The following is a 25,865-nucleotide window of genomic DNA, read 5'->3' as shown; positions in this document are numbered from 1 at the left end:
CTGGCCTTTGGAGTTACAACAGTGCGTGTTTACTGATGATGACCTTTCACATAGTTTCAGACAGTCACTCAATCTCAAACTTTGAGTTTTAGATCCCAAAATCCCGGAATTTCCTTTCTATAGCACACCTGCAGATGACATTTTCTAGCTTTATTAAGCAGTTAAAGTTCTATGGTGATCTGAAAATCCTTTCAAAATCAAACGAGAAAAAGTAAATCTACAGGAGAGTCCGCGCATCTGTCGCCATGAATCAAAGGAAACCGAGCAGAAAATATGCATTGCCATGTTTCTGTCCTCCTCTGCGATGGTTCAAACAGATGTCCTTTATCCCACTGGAAGCAGCTGGGAGCTCCACCAAACCCCCACCCACACACACCCTCCCAAAGATCCCCTCATATGAGTAAACATTCTCTGAACATGGAGGCAAAAAAAATAAAAAAATAAACCCACAGACAGCTCCCATTTACTTCTGTCCCCAAAGTAAACTGCAAAAGACAAAGTTGACACAGTCTCCGGACGTTTCAAAAGCTCCCTCTTTGATGGAAACTCCACCGGGGTGCAGCGCGTCTCGAGTTGGTCCATAAATCACCATAATTGTTTTACAATCAACTGTGCTTGCACTTTTTTTTTTTTTTTTTTTGGACTGGTGGGGATTTAGTGTGTAAGAATAACTCATTTGAAATATTGTACAGCTGTTGAGTGACACTGAACAGCGTTCACGTCAAACGGTACAATCGCTCCGCTTTAGTATCAACACACAGATGCATTTTTTCCAACCTCCAGCCTTTTAGGGGAAATTTTACACACAAAACATATATATTTACTCAAAATATGTTTTGTAGTTGAAGGAGGTAAGTTGTAGTTTTTGCCTGAAGAAAATCATCACAATAGACTCCAATTGTTAAAATATTGTAATATTAGTGCAAATGTTCTTATTTTACATTCACATGATCTTCTCTTTAACTCTGGAGGTGTTGCTGGGGATGCCCAAGAAGAAAACACGCTCTTTGACATACCGTAACTTTTCAAATGTTTACATGATCCACTACCGTAAAGTGCTTCAAATTGGCGCAAAGCGGCTTTTCTCTGCTTCAGAAACCGCTAGAATGACGTTAATTGTGTAAACGGTTAAAGAGTTAAAGCAGTCCAAAGTGTGTCAACACTGGAGCTAAAGCTTTGAGGTTAACACCAGAGCTTTAGCTCCTCTGCAACACTTTATGGTAGTAAAGCGCCTCGGCAATGAACCTAAACCAACTGATCCTGATGCAGAGAACAGCAGTGTTGCCACAATCTAATATGATTACTTAAAACAAAAACCTTTCCAGTCTGGTTTCCGCCCCTCACACAGCACCGAAACTGCTGAAGATCATCAATGACCTTTTCATTGCAGTTGATTCTCACCGTTCTCTTCCTCCCTAACTTGAGAGCGGCCTTTGAAACCAAATCTCACTCCATCCTCCTCCACAGGCTCTCCTCCCTCGGCATCACCTGCATCCCCCTCTGGTTCCAATCCTACCTCTCAAGTGCACCCAATTAATTCAAATAAAACCATTAAAATCTGGTGTGCCCTAAGGTTCTGTCCTTGGTCCTCTTCTGTTCATTACTTACCTCCTCACCCGTGGCAATGTTTTACAAAAAATGAATATAAAGTTTCATTTTTTGCGGATGACACCCAGCTCTATGTATCTAGTAAACCTGACACCTCTTTTCCACCTTCCTCCCTCTCCGTCTGTCTATCTGAGATTGAAAAAACTAATTTACTTTAAACTTCCTGAAAATCAAAGGTGATAAAACCGAATTACTTCTTGCTGGTTCCAAATCCACCCTCTCCAAAGTTACAAGTTTGACTCTTTCCATTGACTCATCTTCAGTCTCCCCCCTCCCCACAGGTGAAGAGTCCGGGTGTCATTTTGGAGAGCTTATTATTATTTCTATTTCATACTAATAACAATCCTCGGTATTCCCATTTTTATTTAAAATCCACCGTTTTTGCCCCTCCCTTACCATCCACTCTGTTTCTATTCTGGTTCACAAACGAATCTGCCTGCATCACCAACTGATTCTGATGCTTAGAAGAGCAGTTTAAGCCAATTTACAACACTTTTGAAACTGATATATAGCTGCTTTTCTCCACTTTGGAATCTGTAGGAATTATGGAAACAGTCAAAGAGTTATGGTAGTTCGAAGAGCATCATTTCTTTTGCTGTCAAAGGTGACATCTTGGTAGTTAAGGGCAAAAGTCAATAAGATGTGTGGTGACCAGTAGCCTGAAGGTTGTATGCCCCACCCCCATGAGCATACCATCATATACCAGTGCTTCTCAAAACTAAGACTCTTTAAAAAACAGAGTATAAAAAGATGTTATGGTCCCATTTTTTTTTTTCAAGTACTAATGAAAAATATTCTGTAATCCTCCTCGCATCACTACTTTCTGGTGTTGCAGACCACATCAGGAAAAAAAAAAAAAAAACGAAAGTAGATCTTTAAGACAGACGTCAATAAAATAAAGTGGCCATCAAAGTTTCAAACACTCCATCATGTTGCTAAATTTAAAGCCTAAAAGTATCGAATGCTGCAGTTTCTTAAATGATTTCAGGAGTTAAGGCCCGTACACACCGGGACGAATTTCGCGCAAGATTTTCGCCGACGTTTAACGCCTCGTGACTAAACAAAGGGCACCAATGAGAGTGTGCACACCGATGCGAAAAAACGCCACACGTCAAAGCGTCAAAAAAAAACAACCTCGGGTTCGTTTTTTTTTTTTGTCGCGTCGAAATCTATTCGACCAATGAGAATGGCGCTTTTGCACACGTGTCTGGAGCTTCTGAAGTTACAGTAAAACACAACTTGGGGGCGCCCAAACACAAAACTGCCTTTCTGAGCACACATACCAGCGAAGAAGATAGACGCCGAGTTGCATCTACACAGCCGCGAAGAAATAATGACGGACATTCTAAAATATCCCCGAACCAAGCACCAGTTGGAGCTACTGGTGCTTGAAATATTCATGTTTTCTTTGTTTGATTCTGACAAGCGCGTAAATACTTGCTCTCTTCTTCTGAGTGAAAAGCGACTTTAAGAAGCGTAAAGTTGCGCAGCGCCACCTTGTGTACAGGAGTATTTCTGTTTTACATTAGGCGCCATCTAATGTCAGGGAATGAAATTGCATGTTCGCTCGGCTCATCATCAGCGAAAATCGCCTGGGTGTGAACACAAAAAACGTGGCGAAAAACGCTGGCGAATATTCGTCCCGGTGTGTACGGGCCTTAAGAAATATCCAAAGACTTTCATTTTTTGCAACTTCGAACCAAAAATCAAAAACCTCTTTAGTGTGTCCTCAAACCTCAATTTCTGTTTAGCTGAACTGTTTTTTTTGTTTGTTTTAGGGTCCCTGTACTTACCCGGCATAACGGAGCTTTTGGCCCCGTTTGGCCTAAATTTGTATATTATAAGAGCTATGTGGGATTTTACCACTTTGTTTTATTTTAAACAACCTTTTATTTTATTTTTTAAAGTGTTTGGATCCAGCTGCTCATTTTAAGAAGAACAGTAGTGGGTGAGGTAAACTCCTGTCAATGTGGTTGCTCTATCAAGATTATTGAAATAGTAATGACAAACTTCAAACACATTAAGGTCCTATATCTAGACTCAGTTTGGCTTCCATATGACTAATGTTTTAGAATCAGTTTTCATTTAATCATTGTGGTTTGAAGTTTTCATATAGTTGGCCATAAATAAGATGGCTTTTTAGCTGTCCTATGAGATCCCCGCCCCCTTTTCTGCATGTTAAAAACAAAATAATAGCATAGATATTTTCAATAAAATTGTCTTCTTTCAGTGATCAAATATATTCAAACTAATCGTCTTAAAAAAGGTGTACATTTTCAACTAGAAAATGTGTGGATAAGGATGGATTTTGCTTGTGTAACGTGTCACCCTGTGGTTCCTTTGTGAACTGACCTGGCTTCAGTTTATTTCAGTTTTAGATCTGCTTCAAACAGGAAGTCATTGGGTTTCCTCTTGAGTGGGCCATTGTCCGCATGTCCAGTCCCATCTAGAGTTACTCTATGGTTCCCACGACTGAAAGTTGTTCTGGATAATCGACCTTTAGCCCCGAGAAAGGTGGAAGCAGCGGTCATTGTGCCGGGAACCGTTTTGGGATCTAGGCGTCCAGTCCAGCCCCTGATGCGGAGTTCCAAGTCTTTGATTTTACCCAACAATGGAACCCATTTAGCAAACTCCTGGTGTCGGGGCGGACACTGAGACGGGCTTTTACCATCCGAGTATTCTCAGTGCTATTAGAGAAGCAGCGAGCTGCTGCTGGTGGTGGTGGTGGGGGGGGGGGATTAAACTCTTGACCACGTCTGCCCAGAACTGGAAAACTGCAACCCTGCTTGTTTTCCGGCTTTTCCGGTGGATTAGCTGGATCAGGTGATTCTCGGGTTCTGATGGCCCAACACTCTCTAATCTTGTGCTCTTTGCAGGGAAACAAGAAGGAGAGCAGGTCTCATGAATCCCAACAATTCAATGTTGATTTTCAAGTTCCCAATTTGATTCAATATTGGATTATTCAACAAATTTCCAATAAAATACTTTTGTTAGTAATGTATACAATACAATCAATGAATGGACATTATTGAACCTATTATGGCAGCCGTAATCTACTCAATAATCTACCCTGACCATGTAGATGCAGCTCAGATTTCAGATCCATTCCTCTCGTACTTTTGCTGTAATCAAACATCTAAACCTGTTTGCTCGATCAAACACAACATCTTCAGATGTCTCTGGTGTCTAAAATCTCACCACAGATGGGTTTAAAACTGTGAACAAATACCTTTTAGGGTTTTGGTCCCAGATCTCCACCATGGCGGCGGAACTGTACAGCCCCCCGTCCCCACTGGGAGATTCCCTCCTGGACAGTCCTCTGTGTGGAGACTTGATCGAGGATCTCCGTAAGATCTCTGCGTCGATAGGCGACAACTCGCTGGAATTCGACTTCCCGGAGTGCCAGAGCAACGACTCCGGGCCCAAAAGCTCCGTTATGCCGGGTAAGTACAGGGACCCTAAAAGATACCTTAAAATGGTGTTAAAAATGGGGATTTGGATTAGAATTTTCATTGAACTCATGCTGCAGAGGGGGATGTGAACGCAGCTTGAAAACTGGTATTTCAGCATATTTCTCATTAATTCCTTAATGTAGTTTCTTTCTTTCCCGCTGTAGACCCCTTAACTCCAGCCTCCAGTCCTTCACCAGAGGTGTGTGGAGCGGCCCCGGCAGCAGAGGACAGCGTCGGGCCCCTCAGCCTGGAGTGTCGCGTGTGCTCAGACCGAGCTTCAGGGTTCCACTATGGCGTGCACGCGTGTGAAGGCTGCAAGGTAAGGAGCGTGCAACAGCCACCGCCACAGCAAGCTGCAGGAGAAATTAGGCACATGCACCAAGTCTGAAGGATGCATGCAACTCTGAGAAGAAAACCTCTGACTAAAGAGGCCATATTAAGCCTTTTTAGAACATTTATTCCTTTTATTCTAGTTTGTGTTGGTTCTAAATAGAGCTGTGTGTCGTTCCTTAGGTGGCAATCCGATTCAAGTCATCAATCAAAATGAACAATTCACATATCAATTCTTACTATTTGATATATTCTACCGTATTTTCCGGACTATAAGTCGCACCGGAGTATAAGTCGCACCAGCCCAAAAATGCATTATAAAGTAGAAAAAAACACAGATAAGTCGCACTGGACTATAAGTCGCATTTTAACTTTCACAACCTTATATGACACAATCATAGCAGACTGTTTATCTAATAATTTCACAGTAATTTTTTCTCAAATGTATTTATTTATTCTTTTCATGAAGCATCATTGGCTAACTAATACTCTGTTTTCATCCTGTATTTGTAGAAACAGTTGTCATTTTTATTGCATTTCTGAATCTATGAAATCATTGGAAAATAGAATATTATGTTGTTAGCCTTCAAGATCTTACTGTAAAAAAAAGGTTTGCTGATTCTCTGAGTCACTTAACATACTCTTAACACTTAACAGACCTCATACATCAAATTGACCCAGGAACATCATCTCTGTTCCTCACAAATGAACATAACAGGAGGGTTAACAATGTATTTATTTCAATTTATTTCTAATATAAGTCGCTGCGGAGTATAAGTCGCACCCCTTGCCAAACTATGAAAAAAAGTGCGACTTATAGTCCGGAAAATACGGTATTTTAAATGCTTGCTATATGTTTGTCTTTTTACTAAACTTCAACACTTTAGATTAACATTTAGCAGATACATTCCAGTCCAACTTCTCTGCTAAGCTAACGATCACCAGATTATCATAATGCTTTTAATGAAATATTCATTATATTTTTTACTTCAGATTGTCAACTATAATGAAACAAAATTATTTTTTTCATAACCTAATTCGGCAAACTGAACTTTTTTTCTTTTCATTTACGAAATACACCGGTTAGTTTTATTTTGAAAATTAGAACCTTCATCAACACTTTACTTTGAAGGTTTATTTACTTCCAATGACAGAAGCACAGTTGGTTTGTTAGGTTGAAAATTCACCATCAGTCAGTATTTTAGAGTGATAATTACATTGTCTGAAGTGTATGGTTTTTTTGGTACTATACCTATAAAGATTACAAATCAGCTATCTTGGAAGTCACAAACATTCCTACTCCTTTATTTCTGGAACAGATCACGGATATCCGAGTATTTGGATACTCGTTGCAGGTCTAGTTCTATGGATATTTTTTTTTTGTCCCGCCCCCATCTACCAGTTCCAGGTGAAGCCCCACCCTCATAGGAGCCAGGTCTCTCCTGATTGGTTCTTTTAATGCTTTCTCAGTGAAGTCACAGTTTAAAAATGAGCATGACTGTTTGCTCTTCACAAACACAGAATTAGTAAATACTGTATTTTCTGCACTATTAGGCACAGCGAATTGTAAAGCGAGCCGTCAATGAACGATCTAACTTTGAACTTGTGTCATAAGGTGCAGAGAACTATAAAAGGCTTTAAGCGTGACTGAAGAGTCAGAGATAAGTCCGTCAGTCAGACTTTAGAAACTGCGTTCACAGTAACCCAAGAACATGTTTGTAACACACTACACATTAGCCACATTACTGTATTCACAAAACCTGTTACTCCCAGAACAAACCTGGGAGTTTTTCATTTTTGGTCCATTACCTGTTTGGGAGGTTATTTGCTTGTGAGAAAAAGCCCCAGTGGTCACTTCGTGGAATTGCATCAATTATTTTATTAATTGAGCTTTTATCTAAAAGCTTTTTCTAGACGTTTCTTCGAACTGATGAGGTTAAATAATTGTGATTTCTGTCTGTGGTCCTTTGATCTAATGGTGTGTTTGTTGGCATCAGCTTCTAAACCTGCCAGTAGGTTAAACCTGCCAAATGAGGTCTATTAAAGTTGAAACTCAAGTTTATTTGTGTATGTATACCTGGGTTTTCATAAAATACAAATTAAATAAATTAGTTGGTATTTTGAGTAATTAAAAAAAAATGCAGTTCTTGATGCACACTTCTAATCTGGAATTGGCAGCTCAGCATTTCCCATCAGCATCTGTGACTCGCGCATCTATCATCAGGGAGGCCGGCCGTCTCATCTGCCCGCCGGGACGGCCGCCTGTTTCTACATGCAGCGTGTGACCGCTCCAAAGCAGCGACTGGACACTCGTTTGCCATGACAGCGGTCTATTGAGCCGTCATGGAAAATACTCTGCACGCCGTTTGGCCTCTGAGTGTCCGACTCAACACCTCACTTCAACGTGGTGGAACACTCGACGCTAGAGAAGGGAGGGTTCGAGCCAGAGCTGTTAATAGTATGAGACATAAATAGGCGTTAAATCTTCACTAAACCATTGTATACGTCTCTGCTTTGGCCTGTGTGTTGTAGAGACGCACACATCTGTAATATTGTCCTGAAATGTCACTCTAATGACTTTCACATGCTACCAAACTATACGTTTGGTCCTCAAAGTTCCCCACTGAACTGTTTTCTTGGAGATTTGCCCACAAACCCACATGTTTGCAGTTAAAAGATGCATCGAAAAAGTGATATGCGACATATAATAACCCTGCAAACAACAAATCTGCTCTTTGACATGAATGCAGCCAAGATGTTGTGTAAGACGACGGCTGGTGGATTTCACAACTACAGAAAATTCCCACCAACCCCCCCCTTTCCAACTCAGACTTGAAGGGTTATTGTTATTTATGTGGTTGCGCTTCAGAAGATTATATGTTGTGGCACATGTGGGACATCTGTTGGCCAGGCGCCCTGACTTTCCTGAGCTGTTTGGCCGTCTCACGGAACTCTGGAGGTTCCTCAGAAAAATCTCCTTGAGTGGATCGTTTTCCAGGAGCAGGTGGCTGTTTCGGAGCAAAACTGAAACCTGTTCTCCTTAAAGTCCCACTCGTTTATTTTAAGCATTCCCAGTGGTCTTTTAATTATGATTATGTCATTGATGGGCAAAATTAAATTAAAAGTTTCATTTAAAATGGCCGTGGTGAGGCTTCTTCTGAGGAAGACTAATTTGAATCCTAACAACTTTAATTACTATCGACCAATATCCAACTTAACATTTTTTAAGTAAAATGATTGTTCTAATTCAACTTTAATGAGTTTACATAGAAATAACATCTCTGAAAAGTATCTGTTTGGTTTTAGGACAAACCACAGCACTATTTTAACTCTTGTTAAAATAGTAAATGATATTAGATAAACTGGACTATCAGAAACTCTCAGTCCTGGTACTACTGGATCTGAGTGCTGCATTTGACACAGTACATCACAGTACTGTTACTGAACAGGCTGAGAGGTTTGGGTTTTAGTGATCGGTTTTGAAGAGAAGACAAGAGAAAGATTGATTCATTTCAACTAAAAAAATTACAAAACTTCTCAGTGTGTGAGAAACCTGGGTGATATATTTGAATTTTATTTCACAAAGTCTCTCATGCACATTTCTCTGGCTTGCCAGCACAGAGGTGCTAATGCATGCTTTTATTTCCAGCAGATTAGATTATTGTTATGCCCTGCTCTCTGGTTTTCCCAGAAGAACGATATCAAACCTTCAACTGCTGCAGAATTCAGCCACACGTGTGCTGACGAGGACTAAAGGGGCAGGAACACATCACACCGACCCAGCAGCTGTGTGACCCTGAAAGGGATAAAAAACGATTTAGAAGATGAATGAATGAATGAATTAAAGTGTAAGCCCTCATGGACCCTGAGGTCCTCTGATTAGATGAACGTTATGAATTTGTTTGATATTTTAAGTATTTTATGTTCTCTTTTTAATAATTTGATATAGTTTTTATTCACGTTTACAAATTTATATCTGTCTCTAAGGTTAAATATTTACTTATCTGGTTATTTATATCTGTTTTAACTTTTATTTATTTTCCTCCTTTTAACAGTTTAGTTGTAACTCCAGAGAGGAGGGCACTGTAGATGTATGTTTCTGTATTTGCTACTGACAGCAACACAGAAGAAGAAGAAGAAAAAGCGCCACTCAGTCGTACACCGGGGTTGACGGAATGTTATCAAAGCGACACAGGATGAAGAATTTAATGCACTGAGTTGATATATAGAGTTTAGTTGACTTCTTAGCGTGTTCTTTATGTTTTTATATATTGCGTTAATTTACTAGATTCCTCTGATGTTTCATGAAGCCAAATAAGCATCAATGTGTTACGGTAGTGAAACGTGCATACATTCAGTCTATTATTATTCGTATCTATTCCGTTGTTTGCCTTTCTAGACTAAATGTTGGTTGTTGTCATTACTTTTTTCCCAAAAGACCGATTTATTCTCCAGTGCAACTTATATATGTTTCTATCTTTATTAAGCCCTCTTAGGCGTCTGTAACTTAAACTCCTTATAGTCTGAAAAATATGGGAATCCAAATCAATTTATTTTTTAAGTGTAATATTTTGAATGCAGCATTAAACACCTATGTTGGCGGATTTTTTTAATGCTTTATTTGACTAAAAAAGCTAAATTTAATGTCATATAAATTAGGGTTTTAGCGGGTTGTTAAAAGGTTAAACATAAGATTTTCTTTTTCTTGCTTGTATAAAAAAATAATAAAAGACACAAACTGTTCTAAAACACCACAATTTATTAATAAACTATAAGGAAAAAAGCGATATTGTTGGAGGCAATGTGGACACGCAGCTGGCAATCATTTCCCATTTTCTGGTCCTGCACAAAGTTACAGACATTTCTGCCCAATATTATGACAGCTATTAAATCCATTACGCGTTGTGGTGTCCCCAGGTTTTTCCTTTTGAAATTGTTACCAGTCGCTGGGCAACAGGACAGATACTTTGTCAGAATATTGCTAATTGCTTATAAAAGGACAATCACAAGGAGATGACTGAATTACAACCCACTTTAGATTGTGCTAGTGGCTGCAAGTTGTGGAGAAAATCTATTCAATTAAAAAAATGTATTTGCAAGTTAAAGGCCATTTTTATTCAAAACACCTGACAGAAGGATTTCTATCACAAAGCTCAAGCAGTTTTTTTTTCAAGGTAAATGTCTGTTTTTTCAAGTAGAGCCCCTTGTTTGTGTGTACTAGTTTGCAGTAAACATCATGACAATTAGAATAAATAGTTTAAATAAAAAAAGGAACATAAAATCTAACTTCTGTATGCATTCCTTGTCTTATTAGTGAAAGCCCAAATCTTATGATTAGTGGCTGGGATCTATGACAGCTGTGGTCCTTCTGTGGAAAAAAATGTTTAATGTACAAAAAATAGCATCTATGTTTGTGAATTGAAACACTCCATGTTCAGAACAACAATTTCACAACCGAGTAATTGTCAAGGCCACATCAGGAGGAGGAAAGTTTATTTCTGAGAAATGAGAAACATTTGTGGCAAAACTTCTGACAAAATGGAAAACGATTTAGTTTTTTTTTTAAAGATATAAATGAATTTAGTGTCTGCTTGCACCACTAATACGTATTTAATATACATTTTTAGGAATCAAAAGGTAAAAGAAAATCAAATTATTTTATTTTTTACTGTTAGGAAAGTCGTGTTCTTTAAATGCACCTTTTGTGCCTTTTGAAGCATCAAAATACATCAAATTACATTTAACCCCTTCTTGTTGTATGTCGCTAATTTGCAACGCACCATTTAATCCAGAACTCCACCTAATCTAGCATCACCTTGATGTGAAAAAACATTGAATAATAATTTTATATAATTTGAAATAAAGTCATGCATGAGGGGGAAACATGAATTTGAATTTGCTTTACAGTTGCTTTACAGTAAAACAAAATGTTTAGGGACTACTTTGCTTTATTTCTTTATAATTTTCAGGGCCGCTGCTCAGATTTCTGAGGCCCTGGGCTAAAACATGCCCACTTTACCCCCATTAAAAGAAAATCTTTAACATAGCATATTTTTTAAACTCAATATTTTAAAGTTTCCTGTATCAGAATGGCACATAACATTTTTAGAAAGTATTCTCCCACAGCCGTCACTGTTTCTACTAGACCCTACATTCCCTCTAAGAGTGGAGGTGAGCCCCTTTTGCGAAGCTTGCAGCTCTGCCCCTTCAAATTGACACTGTTGTGGGGTTTCATTTGGCCCTCAGGTACCACCTTGTAACATATAACCCCAAGCTTTTGTTTTTACCAATCTTACGGACCAACAGCTAGCAGCACCATGGAGTATCTCGAACTATCTCAAAAAAGAATTACAGACTTTTATTTTTGCTTATTTTTCTTGTAAACTCTAATCTACATTAGCATTTCAGACTAAGGCATCCTGCTGTTCTTGTGGATTTACCTCTATCATGTTCAAGATAAGGTTTGTGTCAACAATTCCATGCATGGAAGTTGCTTTGTATGTACCAGTACTACTCCTTTTATTTGCGAACTAAATCTATTTGCCTTCAAGGCTGACTCAAGGCTACTTAGCAGCAATTTTAGCCTGAGCACATTTTAATCGTAATTAAAGATGCTTTTGTGTCTCATTCAGGGTTTCTTTAGAAGAACCATCAGGCTGAAGCTGGAGTACAACAAATGTGAACGCAACTGTAAGATCCAGAAGAAGAACCGCAACAAGTGCCAATACTGCAGGTTCAACAAGTGTCTGATTGTGGGGATGTCCCACAACGGTGAGTTTTTCAAACCCAAACATCACAGGGTTCCAGTTTCTGTGAGTTAAATGTAAGATTTTTTAAGATCCCTTGTGACCACCATCAGCAGGGCTTTCATGCCTAATTCGCACCCTACTCCCTAACTACTAAAAGTACTAAAAGTAATAGTGCGGGACTATCTAGTGCCCTGGATTTTAAAAGCAATTCGGACACCACGCTCTATACTTTCATTTTTTTTAATGGCGAATATGACGCCTCCCTGGGAAAGTCTATGCCAGGGTACTGGAGAGGAGAGTCCGTCCGATAGTCAAGCCTCAGATCCAGGAACAACTGTGTGGTTTCCGTCCTGGTGGTGGAACAGTGGCCCAGCTCTACACCCTCTTTAGGGTGCTGGAGGGTTTGTGGGACTTCGCTCCTCCGGTCCATATGTGTTTTGTGGATTTGAAGAGGGCGTTCAACCGCGCCCCCCATGGGGTTCTGGTGGAGGGTGGTCTGGGAGTATGGGGTCTGAGGAGCCTAAGTGAGGACTGTCCGGTCTCTGTATGACCGGAGCAAGAGCTATGCTTCACATAGCCGGCAGTAAATCAGACTTGTTCCTGGTGCATGTTGGACTCTGGCAGGGCTATCCTTTGTCACCAGTTCGGTTTTTGGTTTTTATGGACAGAATTTGTAGGTGCAGCCAGGGGCCGAGGGGGTCTGGTTTAGGGACCACAGGATTTCCTCTCTGCTCTTTGCAGATGATGATGTCCTGTTGGCTTCATCGAGGCGGGACCTCCAGCGTGAATTGGGGCGGTTCGCGGCCGAGTGTGAAGCGGCTGGGATGAGGGTCAGCACCACTAAATCTGAGGCCATGGTTCTTGACCGGAGAAAGGTAGTTCTCCATCTCTCGGAGGCTGAAGTGTTCCTGCCCCAGGTGGAGGAGTGTAAATATCTATGGTGTCTTGTAGTTAAGTGAGGGAAGACCGGAGAGTGAGATTGACGGGCGGATCGGAGCGGCGTCCGCAGTTATGCGGTCGCTGTATCGGTCCGTTGTGGTGAAGAGAGAGCTGAGTCAGAAAGCAAAGCTCTCAATTGACCGGTCGATCTTCGTTCCAACACTCACATATGGTCATGAGCTCTGGGTCATGACTGAAAGAACGAGGTCCTGGATAAAGGCGGCTAAAAGGAGCTTCCTCTGTAGGGGTTCTGGGTGCTCCCTTAGAGATGAGGTGAGAAGCTCGGTCACCCGCCTCCGCCTCCTCAGAGTAGAACCGCTTCTCCTCCACATTGAAAGGAGCCAGTTGAGCTGGCTCGGGCATCTAGTCCAGATGCCTCCTGGACGCCTCCCTGGAGAGGTGTTCCGGGCATGTCCCACTGGGCGGAGGCCCCGGGGAAGACCTAGGACACGCTGGAGAGACTACGTCTCTCGGCTGGCCTGGGAAAGCCTCGGGGTCCCCCCCAGAGGAGCTGGGGGAAGTGGCCGGGCAGTAGGAAGTCTGGGCATCTCTGCTTAGACTGCTGCCCCGTGACCCGGTCCCGGATAAGCGGAGGAAAATGGATGGATGGATGTATTCATTTATTTATGTATTTTGGAAGTCATTCTGCTGCAGTCTCTCTGGTGCGAGTTTTTAAAGACCCACCCCAATAGAAAATCATGTTTTTAGTGTTATTTAACATTTTTCTTATCACTGAGGACATTTAGAAAATTGAGCTTAAACTTCAATTTCTAAGTATTTTCAATTCAAATTGTTATAAATCAGGAGCAGATATTAAAAAAAAGCAGTTTAAAAAAGCTTGTAGCAGTTAGTGCTGCAGTGTTGTTACAACGGCGAGCCACAAGCTCCCTGCTCCGTTCAATTCTGATGCATCCACTTGTAGATGATAAATGCACGACTTGGTTTTCCCTGTCTGAGCTGGGGGTGTGAGGGGCTGTAAGCTAGTGGGAAAGGGTGTCAACAGAGAGCTCTCAGCAATTGCAAGGGGAAGGGGGCTGGGGTTGCTCCTTGCCAACGGTCTCACCCACAGCTAAACTTCTAATGAACTACTGCTGCTGTCCAGAAACTATGTCCTAGAAAACAGCACCTTTTTTTTTTATTTGGCCCAAAAAAACGGCATTAACATAACCAAAAGACCACTGGGAACGCTTTAACAATAGATCAAAAGGTGATCGGAGTGGGACTATTGTTGAAGGAGATCACAATTGCTTTATGGAGAATCGGGGATTAAACTGCTAACAGACTTTTATTACAGTTTTTTTTAATAAATGCCTTAAAATAATGATATAAATTATTAAAGCATTTGCAGAAATCATGATTTAGCCTGAAAGTTTATAAAAACACATCAAAAACAAGTGAGTGTGTTGGCATTTTTTGGATCATGCTGAGTCAGCGATTTGTTAGCATACATATATATATATATATGTATATATATGTTTATATATATATATATACACACACACACACTTCACTATCAGTTTGCGTCAACTCTGTATTTATTGAATTGTGTTCTGTTGGAGCCAACTTAAATGTCCAAACAGCGAGCCTCACATCTGGCGTCTTTCAGCGGTTCAGCGGGTTCGTTCTGCAGGCCTCTTGCTGCAGGCAGAGCCGCGTCAGAAACATGAGACCTACAGAAACGGCCTTTGAAGATTGAAAATAGGACAGCAGATATTTTTTGCGTGTTTTATATAGACAGTTAAGATGCATGCGTGCCCGCTGCACAAACCATCGCTAAAGCTGTGAATGCTTCCCGCTTTCAGCCATCCGCTTCGGTCGCATGCCGCATGCAGAGAAGCTGAAGCTGAAGGAGGAAAGCAAGGTGGCAGAAAAGGAAGTTGAAAGCTGCATGGAGGGAGACGGTAAGACTCTGGTCAGGCAGATTCACGACGCCTACATGAAGAGCTTCACCATGAACAAGGCAAAGGCGCGGCTCATTCTGACCGGAAAGACAAGCGAACCGGTAAAATAAAAAATCCAATTTTACCTTTTTGTGTCCTTTATCTCCGTCTTTTGTAAAGCTAAGCCGCTCTGTTTTTGTTGTTGTTTTTAAGCCTTTTATTATCCACGACATGGACACGTTTCAGCTAGCTGAGAGGACGCTAGCTGCCTACATGGCCCACATGGTAAAAGGTGAGCGTTTGGAGTCAGAAAGCGAGCTTCGGGTTGAACACGTGACTCCAGCCGGGGAGTCTGAGGAGCTCCAGCAGAGGGAGGCCGAAGCCAGACTGTTCCACTGCTGCCAGAGCACGTCGGTGGAGACGGTCACCGAGCTGACGGAGTTCGCCAAGGCCATGCCAGACTTCCAGACCCTGGATTTAAACGATCAGGTGGATTTTCCGAAAATTATGCCGTTTTAGCCAAAATTAAAAAAGACCCGTGTGCTTTTCTAGGACATAGTTTCTGCAGAGCGGCAGGAGTTCATTAGAAATTGTTGTGGGTGAGGCCGTTAGCTCAGTATGCCCGCCCCTACTGCCCGTCATCCATCTGTTTACATTCTTTTCCGCTAGATTACAGTCCCTCACACCCCCAACCTAACATTACTGGTGCAACAAAAACGGCAAAGACGTACATGGATCGATATGTCTACAAGTGGATGCATCAGAGCAAGGAGCTTGTAGCTAGCCGTTGTATTTTCTATGTCAAACATTATTTTTTCATCTGCTCCAGATTCACAGCGATCTGAATAAAGAAATACTCAGAAATGCAATTTTGACCTACATTTTCATCATATATGTCCTCCATCATCAGAAAAATGCTACAAGAATATGTTAAAAGCACCAAAAACACCATATTGATTGGAGTGGGTCTCTAGTGAATTGTCCTGCCAGTTTGTGCTAGAAGTGAGCGTCACACTTTGTCCTTCTCCTGATCCACAGGTGACCCTTCTGAAATATGCGGTCCACGAAGCGCTTTTCACCCTTTTGGCGTCCTGTATGAACAAAGATGGTCTCCTAGTGGCTCGAGGAAGAGGCTTTATCACACGCGAGTTCCTAAAGAGTCTCCGACGACCGTTTAGCGACATGATGGAGCCAAAGTTCCAGTTTGCGACGCGCTTCAACTCAATGGACTTGGACGACAGTGACCTGGCGCTTTTCGTGGCCGCCATCATTTGCTGTGGAGGTGGCTCACATTTTTATCATGCAAAATATTCTCAATGTACATCTTTTTGTTTGGGTTTTAAAAAGTTTGAACTCTCCTCTTTTAGACCGTCCAGGTCTGGTGGACATACCGGTGGTGGAGCGGCTGCAGGAGAGCATCATTCAGGCGTTGCGGCACCACCTGCTGGCCAATCACCCCGACGACACTTTCCTGTTCCCCCGACTGCTGCAGAAGCTGGCTGACCTCAGGGAGCTCGTCACAGAGCACGCGCAGCTCATTCAGGAAATCAAAACACTAGAGGACACATCGCTGCACCCCCTCCTGCAAGAAATATACAAAGACATGTACTGATTGGGCTTCTACCAATGTAGGGAGACTACAAGCAGGAGATTTGGGTGTACACAAGTCCTTATGTAGCAGGTAAATGGAATAGGCTCGGAAAAAAATAATTCTGTGTAAAGAAAACAATAACCACTTGCAGTTTTCAAATATTTTGTTTTAGGCTTTTCTGTAAAATGTCATTTTGTGAATAGTTAAGACGCTATAAATCAAAACATTTTTTCTGTTACACAAAAAAAGCTGCAAATGTTTTGATTTAGATATGCTTACATATATTGTATGTTAATCCATGTTATGCCTAAAAATGACAAATTTGTTTTGTTCTTTGCATTTCAGTCAACATTTTTACAGGTCAACATTTAAATTTTGACTTTTTATGTTTTCAGTGTCAAAAGAATATTTTATGTGTTACGGTGAAATATTTTCACCATAAACTTTTTATTTTTTTTACAGTATTTTGTAAATATAACAAGACTCTGGTGAACCTGAGCTGTAATTTCACAGACTCAGAAAACATGCCTCAAAAAAGAAAACTTAAAAACGATTTTCACATAATAATATATTTTTTAATGTACAACACAATTAATCTACATTTTTCCATTACCATCATGTTTACAGTGATATGCTAAAAGTATAATATATACAACTGAATTTTATGTGCAATATGACATTTCCATTACTTTATTATCATGAATCTAATCCTTTTTTTTAAATAAATTTTTATTCAAACAAATTAAAATTGCTACAATGTGTTTTTAAATTTGGTTTGTTGTTGCATAAACACATTTTTTAATGAAATTGTTGGAGACAAAAACAAATCATCTCAATGTTTTAGTTATATTGAAAATGTTTAGATATACATTATTTAATTTCATATTTAGACATTTTTTATATTCAATAATGTTCTTATTTAATTATAAACTGTTAAAAAATTATACTGTGATAATATTATAATTTAGCTTATCCTCGGTCGGTTCGAGTCACTAGTCATTTTTAGTAGTTTGATATTTTTATTTAAAGCTTTTCCAAGTAGATTTAGATAGACTTCTATTTAAATTTATTTCAAATTTGTACATATTTGTATACAGGTGTATTTCTTCCAATTTGTGTTTATTTTATTTTTTAGTTCTAGTTTTGCAGGAGCAGAGAAAACTTAGCAATTCTCTTTGGTTGTTTCCCTCCGCTCCAGCTGGGGGCGCTAAAGGTTCACAAAAGAAGAACACGTGAGTGAAAGCAGGAAGACCCTCAATGCTTTTTGTCGATGGAGGAAAGTACAACTGAAAATCCTCCTAAAACCTTCACATGTCGCTTGTGCGGTTTTAGCACCGCGTTTACATATTACGGTCAGAAACCACCGAACACCAGAGCCATTGTGTAAGTGAAGAACGTGCTAAATAGTTGTAGATAAAAAAGAGAAGCGGCAAGCTATGCTAATGTTAGCAGTAGCAGCTACGTATTTGCATGGGGTGTTTAAGGCCAGTCGGATTTTCTCGTTTTATTCCATATCTTTGTGTTACTAAACCATTTATCATTGAAACTCTTCAAAGATAAAGGGATTATCTTTTCTTTTTAGGCTTCTTGAGGAATGTTTTGTCACTAGAGATCCCTTCAGTCCTGATAAAGAGAAGTTTCTCGTGTTAGGATCCACCTGCAGCTTGTGCAAAACATGCGTCTGTGTTGGATCGGTAAGAAATATTCAACATTGTAAAATATTCATGACATCTAGTAACTTAAAGAGGACTGTGTTTGTCTAAAATACTAGCACTGTTGCATTTGATTGTACATAACAAAAAAAATTCGGACTTTTCTATATTTGATGCAATTTGAAAAAATAATTTCTTTTTTAAAAGCTCTAATTCAATTTTTTTTCTTCTGATTTTTGGGTTCAAAGCTTTTATACATTGAAAATGATCAAATTAATATATTTTTATTTTAACCTTTTTTTAAATTAAAATGACAAAGAACAACCAGTTTTTAATTTGAAATACAGTTATTCAATTATATTAGAACATTTTAACTTTGCAGTCATATTTTCGTCAAAATATTTTTGCCACCTTAAACAATTTAAAGTAGTCAGTTTTTACTGTGTTGAACTAAATTTACAATTTTCATCCTACAAAAGAGCAGCATTTTGTAGAAATGCCATTCATTTGGAGCCATATTGGTCATTAGTACTGAATTAACTGCCTAGTATATCATTGTAGATGGTTTTGTTTAGCTTGTAAGCAGAATTTAACGGAATAGCACGACTGTCTTCTCTATGTGCCAACACTGTTTTTGGCTCTGAAATCCTCCCATCTCCTCTGCTTTCTCCTCTAAACCAGGACTGCAGCCTCTTCTACACCAAGAGGTTCTGCATGCAGTGTGTCGGCAAACACCTGGACCAGTTTCCCCATCAGATTCAGGCCGAGCTGGCAAAAAAGAGCCCCAAGGCAGCTGCTCTGTGACCTGAAAGCACCAGGACCGGCTCACCGGTCCTAGAAGGTCTCTGCAGCTGCCGTAAAACCGGCAAAAGAGACGTAAAGTCGAAGCCAAAAGTTTTTTTTTTTTTTTTTTGTTGACTTTTGTTAAGTTTACAGTGCAATTGCAGCCTGTGAGGAATATCAAGCTGCTCTGCGGTTCACATGGAACAGCATCCAGCATCCAGATGATGCTCCAGACGTTGTCTTGAAGAAAGTGCGAGCCTCGACAGGCGGAGCTCTTCCCGCTTCTCCCTGCCGGCTTTGCTTGGCTCAGCAGCAGGTTTAGTGTTGGAGCTGTTCTGAAATCTTTGGGGGGCTCAGCAGCGATGCAGTCATCATATGTGGCGTGAAAACGCCTCGTTTCAACACTATTCCGATATCAGACCTGACAGATCTGCTTTTCTGAAAAACATCATCTGCTTTGCTTGCATTTGTGGCACTCCTGGGTGTTAACAAACTGGAAAACATCAGCACCAACTGAGAAATAAAGGGATCTCAAATGTAGAAAAGTGTTATTTTCATTACTTTAGACTAGCCCGCACAATTAATCGCAATTTTATCGTTATCGCGATTTTAATCGGTGCAATGTCCACATCGCAAAAGTCGCCGAAAATCGCAATAAATGGTAAACCTTAAATGTGCTAAAACAATAGTATGGCAACTTTAACTATATGAATTGAATAAATCCCTTAATGCATTTGACCAATCAGATGGAGCCCTTCACGTTGTTGACCAATCAGATGGAGCTTTTATGTTAGATGTTGGCTTCCTAATTAGACGAGGGCCATTTTAGGAATAATTTAAGGTATTTTGACTCTTATTTCTATTAAACTTTGCAGTGAAATGGAAATGTTGTTTTTGCTATTTGTTCATTTATCGCAAGTTACTTCGTCATCGCAATATTGATCACTAATACCGCATATCGCGAGTTTTCCTTATATCGTGCAGCCCTACTGTAGACTCACAATGATACCACCTGGATGTTGCCGTTCTTTAGAAGCAGGAAGAATTCAGGGACTTTCAGAACAAAGTACATTTAAAAATTAAGAGTGGAACCAGATCAGTTCACCGAGTTTCCACTAGGTTTGCACTATAATGGAACATCTTAACATTACAAAAAAACAACTTTTTTATCTCTAGTTTTATAAATTCTCCAAATCAACTGAACTTTTAGAAGCATCGTATTTTTATTTTACATTTCTGAATAAAAATTATACTTAAGGTTGTGGCCTTTTGATTGACAGGTGGACATTAAATTCTACACTATAAATCTTTTTGTGTACTAAGGAGGAATATATCTGTTTGCAAATTTAAAGTAAATGTGAAATTTAAAGAGTTTTTGAATCTAACTATAGAAGTGGAAGAAATGTCTTATAGAATTTTTTTTTTTATAACTGTAAGTTCTGTTAACGTGGTTCATTTTTGTCGGTTTAAAATGTAAGATGTTAGCACTTTCATTTTATATATTTTTATTTAAAATCAAAGTTGGGTTCAAAAGGGGGCGTGGCCTTTCCCATGACACCTTCAAAAAGGTGAGTTCTAGAATGGCGTCACTGGATGTGTTTTAACATCTGAGGTTTGACACTTTTATTTTTATTTCTTTATTTAAAAGCAGAGTTTTATGCTATATTTGCCAAAATGGCTGCAGTAATGGAGCTAAACCCGACCGTTAAGTAAGTAGAAATAATGTGTAAATCTAAGCTTCAACAAAATAAAAATGGCTGATTAAAAAAAAAGGAAAATTCTTCTAAATGTTTTGAAGAATGAATTAAGAAGAAAGAAAACATTAAAAGGCTTTATAATTTATAATTTTAGCTGTAAAGTTTGACTTTTTAGTAAGGAAGTGATAGGAAATTTGCTCCTTCTGCAACCAACCCTAGTGGTCAAAAGTGGCACTGCAACATTTTGTCTCTTTTGATTTGTATGAAATTCTGAAAGGAACATTTTGAAACAAATTGACCACAGGGACCACAGCTCATATATAACAATGACGTTAAGTAATATTTCCATCCTTTTACCGATTTGATTTCTTTGAATCAACTCTGCTCTGATTTTAGCACACAAAGTTCAAACTTTAGCTTTTAGCGACTTAAAAATTCTTTCAAGTGCGGTTTTGGCTCATGGAAACGTTTTCTTTGAATAGTTTGTATTATGTTTGGACTTTGGGATTCTCACTTCAGGTGTCCTGTGGAACATTTAATTCTTTTGTTTCCCTAAAACTACGAGGCCTAATTATTTTCTCTTTCTTTTAACCAAAACCACAATAATTTACGTCGGTCACACGAGACCGGATTCCTTTCTCAACTTCCCCTCAGATCAGAGTGATGGGGATCTGTTTTCAGTTGGAGGATCGCTCCGTTACAAGTCCGTTTACAGCGGCATAAACGCATTATGGATTAAGTGTGATCCTGGCGATAACATCTATATAACAGATGGCTTGGCTTCCATTCATCACGAGATGTTAATTGGAGCAGCATGGCCTCGGAGGCTCTGGTTAGCCTGGTTGAGCGCTGCAGAGGAATGCAGATGACACGGCGTTGAGGCCTGGGGACACTCCACAGCAACAGTCATTCCGCTTTTTGCCCCGCTTCTCTTCTCACCTGCAGGGTGTACAATTCATAAAGAAAAGAAAAAGAAGTTCTTTTTGTTTTTTCTTAGCGTTGAAGCACACAAACCACCCTCGTGGCAGAAGTGCCAAAGTCTGTCAGAGATAGGCACCGAGCCAAGGATGACTTCACCTGCAAAGTCCCACTACGCTATTTTTAAAGCCTTCTCTTTTTATAATGACAATTTCGTTTTTAGCCAAAATCTAAATAAAAACGGTGTTGTTTTCTAGGACATAGTTTCTGCAGAGCGGCAGTGTCTCTGAAGCTGTGTACGGGCATCAAGAACGCACTTTGTTCTCACTGCACCGTTGCTACCCGATACTATACATGTACGTACAGTGGGAAGAGGTTTTAGGCCAAATGGCAAAGCGGTGCAAATCCCGTGAATCTTGCTTCAGGCTACAAATCTATTCTGATTTATGAAAGAAACAATTATTAATTTCTTCTTCAAACGGTTTGTACTTCTGTGTTTTGAAAAGGACGCTATCCTCATGTCACTACCAAATCCGAATTCCTGTTTGTTAAAAAAAATTTTTTTTGCGTGCTCAGTGTTTTTGTACGTAGAGCCCAAAATATAACGCAAACACTTGCGTACTTTAAAGCGATAGTTTTCAACGTGGAAATTCACGTGCCCTAACAGACTTTTTACTGAACGCTCCAACGCACATTTCTGACCCCACTGTGACGTCGCAGGAACTGCAGGCAGGACTGCTAGCATGGAGCAACCCCCCCCCCCCTCCCCCCTTGAGATCTCTCTGATTACGCAATCTCATAAGCCCCCCCCCCCCCCCCCCCCCCCATCGTAGCATCACCTGTGCAACAAAAATGGCGAGCAATATTGGAGCTGTCCATACAGTTTCAAAAAATGCTTTTTTTTTATCTTAATTTTCTTCATAGGTGTCCTTCATTATCAGATAACTGGCACAAAAACATGTTGAAAACAAAGTTTTCATGGGGGTGGGGCTTTAAAAGCTGATGTCACCTCAGGCAACCTACCTCCTCCAGCCACTAGTTAACTTTATTTTGCCGTCATTGTTTGTGCTGACACCCCCCCCCCCCCCCACAGCTCCAGACTCACTATCCTAAATGACACTGATTGAATCAAGCGTGCTGTTTATGTGGCTCCAAATCAGATCAGCAATCATAAAGCCATTTATTGATTGATGCATGTGATAGCAGCCTGGGGAGGTGTGTGTGTGTGTGTGTTCGTGTGTGTGGAGGGGGACTTCAGATTAACCGGAAAATGCGTCAGATTGTTGAGTTCTTTTGTCAGAAAATCCTCTGTGGAGTGGATTTTTGCCTTTTTTTTTTTGGAGTGACCAAGCTTCAAAACGTCCCACTGCTCCGTGGTGTAGCGCCCCCCCCCCCCCTCTCTCTGAGAGCGCCATGGGCGGTCCTACATTTCGTGCGCGCAGCGACGCTTCGCCTCCTCCGGTTAAATAGTTCCTTGATGCCAAGTCTCCCTTCTTCACGCATAGCTCCCTCTAACGCCATGTTGGTTGTTGTGCCTTGACGCATCTGACTTACTACGAAGTTGACAGGAGTGGCTCCATTTAAACCTCCCCCCACCACCACCACCACCTCTTTTTTTTGGCACCTTTTTTGGAGACGATTTACTATTATTTCTGTTTATGCGCATTTTGGATGATACGCGCGGCATGTGCGCGCTCCAGCTGCGTCTGAAGGAAACACCGTTCGGGAATCTAACCAGCCGTTTTCAGAGCGTCTCGTTCGCGCGCTGCAATGTCAGATGTTCGCCTCTCCAGCGGGAGCCCCACGGTGGAGCGGGTGGAGGCGCGGCAGCAGGACAGCGTCCGGCAGGTCCGCAGGACGCTTTTCGGCACACCTGACCCGGAGGAGACGCGGAGGTTTTTGGCGGAGATCACGCAGGAGGGCGCGCAGGATTTTGCGCAGAGATACAATTTCGACCCGCTGACCGAGCGGCCGTTGCCGCCGGGGAACTACGAGTGGCAAAAGGACGACGACGCGCCGGAATTTTACCGCAGGCCGCCGCACGGGTGCCGGCGGCCGCGGTGGGATGACGGCGGGAGCAGCCAGGAGGACGAGGGGAGAACCGGGACGCGATCCCCAGCTCCTAGTTTGAGGAGAAGCGGCTCGCGGAAACGGCGCGCGGACACTTCAGGTGAGGAAGGTTGGAGCTGTCAGGCGGCGGCGCACCCGCGGTGCGCCACTGCGAGCCCCCCAACCACAGACAATCTAAAATCACATTTGCGGCTCCCCCTTTTTTCCTAAATGTTGCTAAATCTTGATTTGTCAGATTCTTGCTCCAAACCGTGTCCAAACAAGAGGTCGCGCCCCGACGGGGACGATCCGGAGGATCAGTCGGACGGTGCAAGAAGTTTGGCGCTTTCAGTGGGACCCAGCGAGGCAGACAGCGCAGAAGATGTCCACTAAAGTGTGTGTGTGTGTATATATATATATATATATATATGAGTATATATATATATATATGAGTATATATATGAGTGTATATATATATATATATATATATATATATATATATATATATATATATATATATATATATATATATATATATATATATATATATATATATATATATATATATATATATATATATATATATATATATATATATATATATAAAAACGTGCCAGGTTAGCTACTCTCCAGAGATGGAGCTCCTCTTCTTCCAATCAGCATCCATAAACTCACAAACAGCTGTCCTTGCACATCATCACCATCATCTTCAGCCTTTATTTTGAAAAGATCCTGCTTCTCTAGAGCATGGAGATCTGTCCTGATGGATCACTGTAGCTTTCTACTAATGTTCCACAACAAGGAAGCCTCATCATATAGAAGGGAGCCTTCACAAGCACTGAATATGTACACTATCGACCTTTGGCACTCACAAATTGCCTCAAACAGCAGAAGATGTAGCAGTGTGCAAAAAGAAATTACAAAAAAAAAGCAACAAAAAAAGATTTTTGCTTCTTTTTTCTAATACCTACTACCTATGTTTAAGATGTAGCACATACAAAAGCAGAAAGCTTTTCGTGTCTTTTGTTTGTTGACTTGGGAAGTTGCAGTGCAATTTCCAACAAGTTTTTTTTTAAAGATGTTATTCAGGTAATCAAAAAAAAAAAGAACACAGAGAAGTCAGGGCTTTACTTTTTCTGTGGCTTTATTATTTTATCCCCCCCCATTTGGCCACAATGTTAGTCAAGAGGTCCATTTGGCTGAAACAGCCAGGTTGAATGACGTTTACGAGACGTTATTTCCACTTTTTATTTATTTATATTTTTATTTTTGGTCTTTAAATGGAGAATTTGCCAAACTAAGTCCCTCTTTTATTTATTTTTCCCTTGGAGTAAATTTGAACAGTGTTTGAAACTGCCTTTTTTTACTATTATTTTTTTTTAAACTAGCTTTTACAAGTCGTGCATTTTTACCCCCAAATTCTGGTCCAAGTTTGCATAAAAATCAAAACCCTGTAGTGGACCTAAAAAAATATATATTTTTAAATATATATATGTGAAAGAGAGAATTTTCCTTGTGGTGCGTTTATCCTGTAATTGCACTATTATTCATTTTTTTGTGTGAGGGCAGGAAAAACAAAGTGGCACCTCCTTATCTGGTGTAAAACCTGTACCTGTGAGGTTATTATTATGTTTTTTTTTTCTTTTTCTTTTTTTTTTTTTGAAACACTGAAATTTAACTAACTTATTTATGTCATGCTTCTTTTGTGAGTGTTTATTGCTTCCAAAGAAACAAATTTTTTGTAAATATGTATTGTCTTCATTGTTTGTAAGATGAATAAATAAAATTGCTAAACTGAGCCTTATAATAGATTTTATGCATTTTCTCTTTTAAAAAAAAGAAGTTATTTAAAAATGTTACAACCCCTGCAGCTGTTTTTACTTTTTTCATTGCTTGTAATAAACACACATGCTGTCTAAAGTGATCCGCTCATGTAAACTGATTCTATTTATGACGGGGAAGTGTGTTTGCAGCGACGTGACCGAGTTTAAATCAATCATTTTAATCCACCAATAAGCCAAAATGTTGTGAATTTTTAGGCATTTATGCCCAAAAAGTTTGAATTTGGAGCTGTTTTTTGGTGAGGACTGTTGAAAGTGCGTGCATTAAGATGAGTGGACGCTGCACCAGAGCGCAGGCTGTCACCAAATCCCTGCAGCTCTGCCTCTGAAGTCGAAAACAACAAGGGTATGTCCCCAGGAAGAAAAAAAAAAGGAG

At 40.3% G+C, this 25,865-nt stretch overlaps 3 protein-coding genes across 8 annotated transcripts in view; all 3 read left to right on the top strand.

Annotated features, from left to right (window-relative positions):
• The window catches only part of pparaa (peroxisome proliferator-activated receptor alpha a), a 49,193-nt gene extending 31,896 nt beyond the window's left edge, over window positions 1-17,297 (top strand). For 5 of the 6 annotated variants that reach the window (XM_078941457.1, XM_078941458.1, XM_020713987.3 and 2 more), the window contains 7 exons: window positions 4,845-5,051; window positions 5,225-5,379; window positions 12,023-12,161; window positions 14,881-15,080; window positions 15,172-15,447; window positions 15,997-16,240; window positions 16,326-17,297. In XM_078941457.1, the coding sequence (XP_078797583.1) occupies window positions 4,845-5,051; window positions 5,225-5,379; window positions 12,023-12,161; window positions 14,881-15,080; window positions 15,172-15,447; window positions 15,997-16,240; window positions 16,326-16,570 (1,466 nt within the window). In that variant the 3' untranslated portion in view covers window positions 16,571-17,297. 6 annotated transcript variants of the gene reach the window in all.
• Window positions 17,298-17,647: 350 nt separating this feature from the next.
• Window positions 17,648-19,529, top strand: cdpf1 (cysteine rich DPF motif domain containing 1). The gene is made up of 3 exons (XM_004082902.5): window positions 17,648-17,932; window positions 18,132-18,243; window positions 18,883-19,529. The coding sequence occupies exons 1-3, from the start codon at window positions 17,820-17,822 to the stop codon at window positions 19,003-19,005; spliced, it is 348 nt and encodes a 115-aa protein (XP_004082950.1). The 5' UTR covers window positions 17,648-17,819; the 3' UTR covers window positions 19,006-19,529.
• A 3,390-nt stretch (window positions 19,530-22,919) lies between these two features.
• On the top strand, window positions 22,920-25,446 carry LOC144989315 (cyclin-dependent kinase inhibitor 1B-like). Its single transcript, XM_078941530.1, has 2 exons — window positions 22,920-23,769; window positions 23,905-25,446. The coding sequence occupies exons 1-2, from the start codon at window positions 23,370-23,372 to the stop codon at window positions 24,039-24,041; spliced, it is 537 nt and encodes a 178-aa protein (XP_078797656.1). The 5' UTR covers window positions 22,920-23,369; the 3' UTR covers window positions 24,042-25,446.
• Window positions 25,447-25,865: the final 419 nt, after the last annotated feature.

The sequence above is a fragment of the Oryzias latipes genome, chromosome 23 (genome assembly GCF_053564925.1).
Source record: "Oryzias latipes strain Hd-rR chromosome 23, Olatipes_Hd-rR_3.1".
NCBI lineage: Eukaryota > Metazoa > Chordata > Actinopteri > Beloniformes > Adrianichthyidae > Oryzias > Oryzias latipes.
This window is presented reverse-complemented; position numbering and strand designations above follow the sequence as displayed.

Coding starts and splice junctions, on each gene's coding strand:
- cdpf1 (XM_004082902.5), top strand. CDS start 17,820: ATGGAGGAAAGTACAACTGAAAATCCTCCTAAAACCTTCACATGTCGC. Junction 17,933..18,131: donor CCGAACACCAGAGCCATTGT/GTAAGTGAAGAA, acceptor TTTTCTTTTTAG/GCTTCTTGAGGAATGTTTTG. Junction 18,244..18,882: donor CATGCGTCTGTGTTGGATCG/GTAAGAAATATT, acceptor CCTCTAAACCAG/GACTGCAGCCTCTTCTACAC.
- LOC144989315 (XM_078941530.1), top strand. CDS start 23,370: ATGTCAGATGTTCGCCTCTCCAGCGGGAGCCCCACGGTGGAGCGGGTG. Junction 23,770..23,904: donor ACGGCGCGCGGACACTTCAG/GTGAGGAAGGTT, acceptor TTGATTTGTCAG/ATTCTTGCTCCAAACCGTGT.